The sequence below is a fragment of the Stylophora pistillata genome, chromosome 11, assembly GCF_964205215.1.
Source record: "Stylophora pistillata chromosome 11, jaStyPist1.2, whole genome shotgun sequence".
Classification (NCBI taxonomy): Eukaryota; Metazoa; Cnidaria; class Anthozoa; order Scleractinia; family Pocilloporidae; genus Stylophora; species Stylophora pistillata.
In genome coordinates this window covers 7,136,399-7,148,427 of record NC_142529.1, presented here as the reverse complement: position 1 = coordinate 7,148,427, position 12,029 = coordinate 7,136,399, and the positions used below count along the sequence as shown (strand labels likewise).

Sequence of the window (12,029 nt, the reverse complement as noted above, 5' to 3'; positions counted from 1 at the left end):
ACACCCATGGGCAAATGGTGGATGCTGAATTGACCAATCAGAGCATGCGCTTTACTTTGGTTATGTTATAATACATGTTCATTTACACTGCAGAAGCCATTTAATAATAATAATTATTATAATAACTCTGACAATATCATGCATAATATCAATACAGCAACCTTGGCAAGATGAACATGTATGTTCCAGTTTCATTCAAATAAGTCCAGTGTTTATTTAAGTAAAATCTTTTACAACCTACACTGATCAGTTTTAGCCTCTTACCATCCTCCAATGTCTGCACAACCTTTACAGAACTTTTTGGCCCCTCACTGCGAAAATTAACAGCCAACACTTGGAATTCATATTTTGTGTACTTATCAAGATCAATGACATCTTTAGCTAATGTTGCTGCTCCAACAACAAGCTCCATGACTGAATTGTCTGCTGAGCCTTGGTGTCTGAAGAACAACTTATATCCTGTTATATTTCCATGTCTGGCATATTCTGGCAGCGATGTCCATGATGCTCTTATACTGGTAGATGAGATTACAGTCACAGTGAGGTTGCCTGGAGCTTGTGATGGACCTAGATTGTTGAATAAAAATTATTGTACCATATTTTAAATTTGCAGTTTCACATTGTTCAAGTGCCTATAAGGGGACTGGATTGGTCAACAGAGATGAAAGTGGTTAAGAATGACAAAGTATTGTTTTTGTACTATCACAGAGGTAACCTGTCCTCCCTAAAATGTCACAAGTCTGAATTTCAAGGTCTTCCAAGTCTGACATCAAAAGAACCTCAGTGACTACATGCCTCCGAGATGGATTAAATGAGTGAAATTTCAGAAAGAACTAAGTTGTAGCCTGATTTCCTTAGGGGATACCTTACAAATGTGATTACATACACAGAACATATATGTACTCAAATACACCTAATATACCAGTTATACAATGCTTTGGAGTGGTCCACCATGGACTATTCCACAGGTCAATTGTATTTTGTCAGTACCTAAACATTAATATTAAGGAAAAAATTTGATTCTGACATGGCTCAAACAACACTTGAAATAAAACAGAAACAGCTTCATGCACTTGCTTGATTTTGGCAGGAATAAGATCATAACACACTATAAGAAGACGGTAGTTACTAAAACGAAGACCCCTTACCAAAACGAAGACCCATTACCAAAGCGAAGACCATTAATAAATTCGTTATGGTCACGAGACACACTACGAAAATGAAGATCCTTACAGAAATATTGAATTCTGAAATTGGCGTGTCTGTAATTTATTGCGGAATATTTCAACAGTAGAGCCCTATGGAACTTTAAATGTGACTACTTTAAAGCTAAAACGAGATTTAATCGAAGAGGCATGACATGCACCTGGAAGATGCGTTGTGTGACACCTTAAGCGATGTAGAAAAAGATAACATAACAAAAGACAACTGTCAAGAAGAACATATGGAATTCATATATTCATGATTATAACAAACTGGTTCAAGACTTCAGAGGTAGTTCATCGTTTTATTACCACAGCTCTGATTTGTATGGTCGAAAATGACCACACTCATGAGGTAATTTCAACGATTGACCGTTAACTTACAATGACTGGCTATAAAAGCTGAAATACGGTTGCTAGGAGATATAAAAACAACGCTACTTTTCCATATAAGTCATGTGACTGGTATGTATAATTTCGGAGATTGTTACTTTATTATGAAGTTTTTAAGAAGGTATCTGTTTCTATGTGGGCATGAACTTGCTAGCTCACTTCGGTTGTTTAGACTGCAAAGTTCCTTTTTACCTATGATCGTGAATTTTTCAAAAAGACATAACATTTCTTAGTAATGCTGCTGTAGGGTTTGCATTGTTTGATGATTTTCCACGTTAGCTTGAAAGGTTTGTTATTGTCCTTCAGCGTCCATATGTGTTTAGAAAATTCAGCCTCATGTCTCTTGTTTTGGTGTCGGTCGGAAGCTGTGTGTATGGCGTTCATTACTGCTCAAAACACTTTGAGCACATATTTGACTTTCTGACACCTTTTTTACGTTCAAGGCTATCACGTCCTAAATTTTACGACATAATACCTTGTATTCACCTCGTTACGCCATCAAATACACCAACGTCTATTTTACGGCGAGAATTCGATTATTGTTCAGTGGACATTCAACGTCTTCAAACGAGGAGCTTCGCGTTATGACATAAAATTCAATTTTGACTACGCGTTACATCGTAATTTATCAAAAAGTTTTACGTCGTATTTTTTACGACGTAAAATGTCACCTTTAGAACTTGTCAATCAAAACCTTGTCAAATAAATTTTATGTCGTAACTTTTACGCCGTAACTTGTCAATCAAAAATGCTTGCAATTTTTAATAAGTTAACTTCAAAGTCTTAATAGATTACCATTTATAATGTTTAATAAGTTTCTTAATAGATTACGTAACCTCAGAGTCCTAATACGTACAATATTAAGTAAAGTCTTTCCTTGGATACGGTTTTAAGATAGTTATCATTTGAGCCAAAATTTTTAATAATCTCTTCCATTGTTCATATGCATGCATAAGTTTTGGACGAAAATTTGCTTTTATTACAAACAAAATACAACGCAAGTGCCGGTTCCTCCATTAACAGTTGTTGATTTTGCTTTTCGCTTTTTGTTTACAAATTATAAAGAAAAACACACTAATCTATGTTAATAATCTCACAACATTTTTGCTAATATTTTTCTTTTCTACTGGAAATACGTACCTGGGTTTATCAAGAAAAATGGTAAAGGATCAAAAAATGGAGCAAATCTTTCATAAAAATTTGCACTATCTTCCTCTGGAAGTTGACATAATCCAAGAACGAACATATGCATCATTTATTTCTTGGTCAAAGCTATGCACGAAAAGAATCCTTCTTAGTGGTATGTAATATTTCTGAGATGTTGAAGGTATTCACGTTTATCTCTTGGACTCAGTTGTCTCATGCATTATACTACTACAATAAAGTTATAAATTTTATAATTACCGTAAATCCTCCATGATTGCTCCTGTGGATGGGGGGAGTGTTTATGCTATGCGCGAAAAGAATCCTACTTAGAGGTATGTAATGTTTAAACGAGATTTAGCTAAGAACAGAACAATGTCTGAAAAAAGTGTTATTTATAGGTTTTCCCTGGTTTCTCACTGGTTCAGAGAGGACCCAAAAAAGAAAACCGAGCTTAAACTGGCTATGGGCCTGATTTGTCTCGCATTTCTATTGTTACAAAAGTGTGACTTTTTAATCAGAATATTTTTGGACCGGCTTTGGCGTGAATATTGCGCATTTTTTAAATTCTACAAACCAGCCAGCAAAACCTACAGAGCTAAAAATGATATTATTGCCTTTTTCATTACGGTTTGGTACTTCAATGCCCCCTCTTGCTGGAAAAGTTAAATCTCATCTCGAAAAGAAATTCTTGAATACACGAGCTTCCATTTGATAGAAACGTGTCCGGGAAGTTAACAAGAGTGAAGCTTTCCATGTAAGTCTGAAAAATATTTAATGTTAGCATGGCCGATTCCAAAAAAAAGGCTTCTGTTTATTGTGTTTTTCTCGCACCCTTAGGCCCGGTTCAGACGCCGAACTTTTCATGAGCCAAACTCAATTTGAATTTAGACCGACCCAAATTATTTGTGCAAAATACATTATAACAATTTATGGATTTGGATCGGCAGATGAAAAGTACAGCGTCTGAATCAAAGCCGTTCCGAATTAGGTTCGGCAGGCGAGAAGACTTCACTTGGTGGCGAGTTGGCTGGTGGCGAGGTCGTTTTGTGGTGGCGAGACTCCATGGTGGCGAGGTGATCGGTTCCCATGAATTCCATACGTTCTTCTTGACAGTTGTCTTTTGTAATGTTATCTTTACCTGCATCGCTTAAAGCTTCACGCAATGCATCTTTCATGTGCATGTCCTGTCTCTTTGATCAAATCTCGTTTTAGCTTTAAAGTAGTCACATTTAAAGTTCCATAGGGCTCTACTGCTGAAATATTCCGCAATAAATTAGACACGCCAAATTCAGAATTCAATATTTGCGTAAGGATCTTCGTTTTCGTAGTGTCTCATGAACATAACGAATTTATTAAGGCTCTTCATTTTGGTAATGGGTCTATGTTTTGGTAATGGGTCTTCGTTTTGGTAATGCGTATAGGGTCTACGTTTTGGTAATGGGTCTTCGTTTTGGTAATGGGTCTTCGTTTTGGCAGGGGGTCTTTGTTTTGGTAGAGGGTCTTCATTTTGGGGATCTTCGTTTTAGTCACTACCATAAGAAGATTGCCCCCAATACCATCAAATATACAACTGATTTCCTGGACCTTGATTGGCTGTATTGTCTATGGCATGGTATGAATATGTTTTAATTGAAAAATATGGGTGTTGATCCTAATAGAGTACCTGCCTCAGTGTATCAGTATACTTAAAATGTTGTATAAAATCTCATAACCTATACTGATACACTGAGGCAGATACTCTATTAGGATCAACACCCATATTTTTCATACAACATTTCAAGTAAAATGAGTCCTAACATTCCCTTCCAATTTTCCCAATACCTTTAGGATTTCAATGGTGCAATATGGGGAAAAGGAATAAATACCTGCAGATAGTAGCTCTCCATAAACTTCCACTCTCAATGCCTTAAAGCTATGATATGCTGTTGGCAAAAAACGGATGAACCTTGCCAATGCATACTTCCTCAGATCATTTTTTACAATGAGATTTGTCACAGGGTTACCACTAAAGACCTAAAACAACAAAGGTTGCACAAAAGTAAGTTATTAATTCATTTGCCACACTATAAAAATTTACAAGGAGGCAAGGTAAGCTTAGTTAAAGGCAACAATGTATATGACAAGGAAACTTAAATGAAACCACAAGGCTTATGGTTAAGGTTAAGGCTTAAGGTTAGGTTTCCTCCAAAAAGAACAAAATTTTGTACTGATATAAGTATATCAATGAATGATGTTTTCCACAAAAGCAAGTCATCTGCCAAAATAAAACTAAACACTGATAGTCAGGTAGGGTTGGGCTCACTTAGTTAAGAGGTAGTTTTTATCAAGACGTGCTTGACACACAGTTTCATGTCACAGATGCCACTTGCATGTATGCAAATATATAATATTTCACGTAGGACTGACCTTGAGTCAGTGCCATTACTCTAAATACAGTTTGCATTGACATGTTTACTCCTTTCTACAACACGTACTACATTTCAGGGTTCTTGCTCTTTTTCAGGAACCCAATTGAAGGACTTTCAAGGACTTTTTAGGTCGTTTTCAAGGACCTTGGCTCTCAAATTCAAGAACTTTTGCATCAAATAGGAGCTAATAGAAATAAAAAGCATTGCTCTTTATTGTTAAAAGTAACAGATATAGAAACACACTCATATCTTCGTAAGGTACAAAATATATAAAAATCACATGTCAAACATCATAATGGGTTATGGGATTTAAAAGGAAAACTCTTGTTGTGATTTGTGCCAGAAACTTATACTTTCAACACAGGAAACAAAAGAAAACTTTGATTTTGATTCATCTGCACTTATTTTCAAAGACTTTTCAGAAATTTTCAAGGATCTGAGTCTAAATTCAAGGGTTTTCAAGTCCTTGAAAGCAAAAAAATTAAAGTGCTACTGAAACGTAATTTTCATATCCGAGATTTTTGCAATATAATAGAGTTTGAACGTTATTTGCAAACGCTGTGTACTTTTTTGGGCCAACGCATAGCGGAAAGTACATTTTTAACCATTCGAAGTTGACCGGCTGGGATCAAAATTGGCGGCCATCTTGGCGCGGCCAAAACAGCCATGTGACGTCACTGGTTGTGTACTTCTGTGAAAGAAGGGTAAAAGCATGGAGTGTGGCTTGCATGTTGGGAAGCCGAAAAAGAGGATTTCGGGCAAAATGCCATCCTCGTCTCCTTCATTGGCGGCCATATCGGCATCTTGGTTATCTGCGAGAGGTTCGCCTGGATAGGGAGCAAAATTCCCGACTGATACCGAGAACGAATATCTACCAGTCTATTTAGTTGATCGGCAACTGACGAGATCCCCAAGATTAGGATCGAAACTGCGGTCTTGCCTGACCATCTACAGAAAATTTCGAAAGACATTATAACGGCAGATAGGCTACTAAAAGCCCCGGGCCAAAGCAATGCCATTCAGAGAATGAAGAAAACATGGAAGCCTCATACGACACCGCCACTGAAGATGATCTACTCGGCAAGTCTGAGGATAACGAACAAATCCCTCTGTACCAAATGCCTAGCAGAACATGCCCAGAATCCCTACAATATAGGGCGAGGGCCAAAATAAGAGCAGACGAGGATTTCAAAAAATGAGATAAAGCAAATCCTTAACAACGCGGAGCAAGAAACAGTAAAGGCGATCATGTGCTTCTATGAACGTGAAATCGGTCGTTTAAATACCGAAATAAAGAAAACAAAACAAAACGGGCCAAAACGGCTGGAACACTGAACACTAAGAATTAACTGTAGTACGATCGAATCAGCGCGCGTGGCGCAAGCTGAAAGCAATCAAGACAACTTAACGATCGAGACAGTCAAAAAAATAGCTGTACATCTACAAAGGCGAACGATTCGAAAAAGACGCAATCCCTGATGTGCGTACTCGTGCCACACATAAAGCAAATTCTCATGAAAAACTGGCATTTAATAGAAACACAACCATTACTGAGCGAACTATACAAAAATCCGCCGCTTGTATCTTACAAAAGAGGGCGGTCGCTCAAATACATACTCGCGAGGGCTAAACTTTGAATAGGCTACTCTAAACACACGCTGGGGAGTCGTGTAGGCCTGTCAACCCCATTTTACGGCACCACCTTCCTCTTCGCTACTGGAGACAACTTCGCTTCGTACAGAAGAAGCTTCACTTGACAAAACTTCAATATCTGCCATCTCCTTCGCCCACGAATACAAAGAAACCGTGAGTGAAATAAACCACGCTATCGGAGTAAAGACAACCAGTGACGTCATCAATCCATTTCGCTCGGTACCAGAGCCCGGACATGGTTTTGTGTAAAATTTTTGATTTGAACGGTTAAAAAAGATATCTTTCGCCTCTGTTTGGCCAAAACAAATTATCTCATGATGATCAGCATATTCAAAACTACAGGTTAGAGCAAAATTTTCAGATACGAAAATTTCGTTTCAGTAGCACTTTAAATTCAAGGATTTTTCAAGAAGCATGGGAACCCTTACATTTTCAATGAAGGCTGATAGTTTCTAAAGAAACAGTTTAGGGATGCGTTGGTGGGGGTAACGAAATAATTTGAATGTATCAACAAAGTTGAAATGGTAAATTGGCCAACGTTACGGTTATAACAGCTGACATTTCAAGCATTCGCCCTTTGTCGGAGCGAATAGAGGAATTGTGGGTTGTATGCGCTTTTAAAGGCAGAAAATGGAGCTACGTGATTGGTGGGAACATGGCAACGAGAAAAATCTATTCGTTAGTGTTTTTGGTGAACACCAACATAGCGCTAACTCGCCGAAAACGCTTCAAAATGGCCTGAGACGCTAGGAATCAACAAAGAAAACAACAAGGCAATAAGGTAAGTCCATTTTATTTCAAAACAAGACATTTTTTTCTCTCTTTTAAGGCAAACCGATAACATCCCATACAAACCTTTATAAATATAAAACGTTGCGCAACACGGTAAGAGTCACGTCCGCTTTTCTAGTAGTGGGTTTCGGCTGCCTGTGTGATAAGCACCTTTGACGGTGACATTCTACTCTTGCTGTTTATTTCTCATTTTGAATTGTACTTCAGACAGTGTTTAATGAACAGTTTAAGAAATGGAAAGCATGGGAAGTATTATGTAACTTTTCAAAAAAGAGAACCATTCCTCTGCGCCTAATTAAAAACCAGAAAACTTTAATTTAATTTTCTGGGTCATTGCGCTTAACCTTTCGTACGCAAACAAGTGCTTGTGTGCTTCCCTCAAAGGAATGTGTAAATAATACAAAAAATCTTTTGACTTTTTGTACGTAAATGACAAAAAAGAGTCCAGTACGCACTGAGTTTTTCTTTTGCTTGCCATGGCAACTCTGTATAATACATTTGCATTAAACGTACTCTGGGATGCCATATGGAAGAGTTATGTAATAGGTAATCAGGCACTTAAAGAACTCGATTCACGCGCAGCGCCTTTCTTCTCAAAGTACATTTTATTTTCATGATCTGGTGGCAAATAATTGATAAATAAGCACGGAAAAAGGTTTTAAACTTACAAGGAAGAGTAAATATTTAGTTGAGGTTGACAGTTTTTTTCTTGACAACTTTTTTTTTTTGATTTCGTACTTGAGGTAGCCGGGTACTCTGTTTCGAGTAGACGGGTGCCGGTACCCGGGGCCTGGCTTCCAATAAAAACCCTGGGATTTTCCTTGAATTGCAAAATTGAATAACTTTTTTGCAGTTGTGGTATTCCAATGAGATGATAGTTGTTATGTGTAATTGTACTATACTGTGGCATTGTCATCCTTGAGGATAACTCCCATCCCCACTTGCCTTTCTTTGTTCTGGGGTTTTGACCTGGTTACATATATTTATTCAGTTATTTATTCACTTGTTTCTTTATTTTTCTTCCATTAAGTAATTGGGCTGTGGTGTGAAGGGTGCTTGTTGGGGACTTGGCATGGAGGGCATGTGGCAGGGTTGGGGTTGGGCAGGCCAGTTCTGTGTTCTAGTACCTTGGGTGCAACTGCAGTTGCAGCACCCAGGTTCCTGGGACACCTAACCTCTACTGGTGACTAGGCGTTAATGTAGATGCACAACAATATCACTTAGGCTTGTTTTCAACTTGCTATTTCACGCTAAATACCTCACTTTCTTCAAGATCAGAATGCAAAAATTCTTTCAATTCTGTGATTCTACCAAAAATAGTTTTATTGTAAAGATAATTTGTTGATAAATTGTAATCACTTGATCAAGAAAAAGGAGTCACTAAAATACGATTTGTGAGCCTGGGCCAATTTTTGAAGGGGTATCATTCTCTGGATTGTATCACACCTGGACCAAAACATCCATTCCAAAGTGTGAAAAACCTGATCTACAAACCTTATTTCAATTTCCACTAATTTCTACCAAAAGTTGAAAAGGTAATAAAATTGGTTCAATTCAAATTCCACATACACATAGTTTTACCAAAATACGTCAAAACCATATATGACAACTTGTACTTTTGTGTGAGTAAATGTGAAAAAACTAACTTAAGCATGTCATATCAGTTATATCAAACTGACCTTCTCAGCATTGTTTTCTTCATAATTGTTAAAGGTCACACCATCCAAAGATGAATAAATCTTGTACTTGGTTGTCCGCTCGTCAATACCATTGGCCCCTTGAGTAGCTACAGCACAAATAACATAGTCATACAGCAGATCAATTTGTAGGTAGTCTTTAAGATTTGAGTTATCCTTAGGTGCCCACCCACGGTGATTTCCATTCAGACGGCCAAACCAAGGTCTATACCGATAATCATAATGTGTTAAGGCCGAGAAGCTGCCATCTGGAATTGCATCCCTGCTAGCCACACCAATGGCTGGACTTTGACATTCTGTTAAAAGACAATTGTAATTACCATAACCTGTGGTTTTCTCCCCAGAAAATCAGTTTATCATACATGCATGTAGTAACAATCAAAAGTGTGCTGCACCATTGAAACACCTCAGGTGATTTTACTGGTGATGTAAGGTATGTGTGTAAAGAACTGTTGTTAATGAATGCAAATTCAAGGCTGGAAAAAAAAAACTTTTTTACCATCATGTCATCGTTTAGTCTTTTAATTAATTGGAGGAAAGGTGCCATTGGAAACTTCCAGTTGCTAGCATCACACAAAATTATACACTCAGGTATGTATCTCTTCTGGGTTTTATTGTAGCTGCTAAAGGATTCAAACAAATTCCCAGTTCAGAAACATATATCACTCTCAGCCATTAAAATATTTATTTGTGGGCTCCCATCAGCTAGTACTACACAACAACTCTTCGTGTTTCTTCACTATTGATTAACTGATTGATGAAGTCTCAAGATGGGCCACATTTTTGATGTGTTGTTCAAACAGATGATGAATTACACTGTAAATGTAATGGACTCTTCAGCACTTGGTTAATTCATGCTGTAGTGTGGGACTACTGTGCAGGAAGTAGAGGGTTCAAGCTTCAGACTGGACCAACATTTAGGGTCTTAAAATAACTGAGGATAATATGCTGCCCTGTTATGACAATTGTAAATTGTTAGACCCTACAGTCTTCCTGGAAAAAGACCATAAACTAGAGGTCCCATTTCCTTCATCCCCCGTACTAAATGGCAGGGGATGCTAAGGAACCCATGCACCTCAAGCAAAGAGTAGAGAATGTAGCTCGATCTTGCTGTTGTAATCTGGCCTTGTCATTTCTTACACAGGCCCCCATTAAAACTAGCTTTTAACCTGAACTGGACTAACTTGGCTAAATTATTGCAAATAAATTCATACAGTGGCAGCTGTATCAAGTAGTACTTAATAAGTAGTAATAGAAATGATGATGGTGATGGTGATGATAGCAATGAAAATAGAGAGATTGCAATGTACATGTGCACCTGTTTTCTAGTCAGATTATGCAACAAGAAAAATCACAGGGAGATTGCACAAGTTTTATTATTATTATTATTATTATTACAATATTACAAAAAACATGCACTGCTTGCAGTTAGCAAAGGCTAGTCGAGGTGGGCAGTGTTTAATATGTATAATTTATTCTAAAATAAAAAGATTTACAGAGCAAGAGATTCAAAATTCCTGACAAATTACAACTACATTAATACATTTAAGATACTGCAAGAGGACAGAACAAGCTGAGGTCTTTTAGTTGTGCTATTAAAGTAGACAAATCAATATAATCATCATATTTTTCGAGTCTCTATTGGAGGAAATCATGAATTTTACTCTTAAAATTGTATTTTGATAGCTGGCGCAAGTCACAAGACAAGCTATTCCAGATTCTAACACCATTTCTTGAAAATGCCCTAGCTTTTTTCTATATCTAATCTTGAACTTTCAACAAAATAGTCACCTCTTGAAGATGATCTTGTCTTATGGGAATGAATATTAGCTTGATAAGTGAATAAGTTAGATATGTTAGAAGGTGACAAATTATTGGATATGTCATGCATCACGATGGCAACTGATTTAAAGTAAAGCATATCCAAAGGAAGAAAACGAGAAGAAAAAAAATGGGATTGCATAAGATCTGCAGTCACCAAAGTACATTAAGCGAAGAGCTCGTTTTTGAAGGATTAGAATTTTATCTCTATGAATTTTTGCAGCTTGACCCCACACAACTATACCATACAACAAATAGGGTTGGATGAGTGACATGTAAATGTGGTTTAGAGTACTAAGGGGTACAAAGTGTCTTAATCTAGAGATAATGCCGATTTATTTACTTATTTTGGATGCAATATCAGCAATATGGTGACCCCATGAAAGAGTTTCATCAATAAGCACTTTTAAGTATTCAATAAATTCCTTACGTTCTAGAGAAATATAACTGTTAGTACGATGGTCAAAGATTCTCAAATTTATTTGGTGATTCAACTTTTTCTGTCTAGGCCAAAAAATAACAAAGTTAGATTTTTTTATATCCAGTGATAACTTGTTAGTGATTAACCAATCGTAGATGTTACAGAGTTCAGCATTAACTATAATGGTTTCGAGTAACTTAAGATTTTTATCAGTATATAAGAGATTAGTATCATCTGCGAATAAGTAAAATTTAAATCGATTAGAGCTATTAGATATATCATTTATATAAATGAGGAAAAGTAGGGGTCCTAACACCAACCCCTGTGGAACTCCTGATAATATTACTTCCTCCTTGGATATATTTTTAACACCAATTTGTGTTGTTTGTTGTCGACCTACTAGGTAAGAAGCAATCCACTTGTTCACTATTCCAGGTATTCCGTAATGATTCAGCTGTTGCAATAATATTGAATGGTTGACCGTGTCGAGGTAAAT

The 12,029-nt window shown here is 37.1% G+C and overlaps 2 protein-coding genes across 3 annotated transcripts in view; both read right to left on the bottom strand.

Moving 5' to 3' along the window:
- LOC111344820 (uncharacterized) overlaps positions 1-12,029 on the bottom strand; it is a 101,474-nt gene that overhangs the window by 43,058 nt on the left and 46,387 nt on the right. The window lies entirely within an intron of this gene.
- LOC111335307 (receptor-type tyrosine-protein phosphatase F) overlaps positions 1-12,029 on the bottom strand; it is a 32,953-nt gene that overhangs the window by 16,439 nt on the left and 4,485 nt on the right. For both annotated transcript variants that reach the window (XR_015992890.1, XM_088737389.1), the window contains exons 4-6: positions 9,274-9,587; positions 4,607-4,754; positions 265-567 (exon numbers count right to left, since the gene is read on the bottom strand). Coding sequence is in view for 1 of the 2 variants with exons in the window: in XM_088737389.1 (XP_088593515.1) it covers positions 265-567; positions 4,607-4,754; positions 9,274-9,587 (765 nt within the window). In the remaining variant the exon portion in view is untranslated. The remainder of the gene's footprint in view (positions 1-264; positions 568-4,606; positions 4,755-9,273; positions 9,588-12,029) is intronic.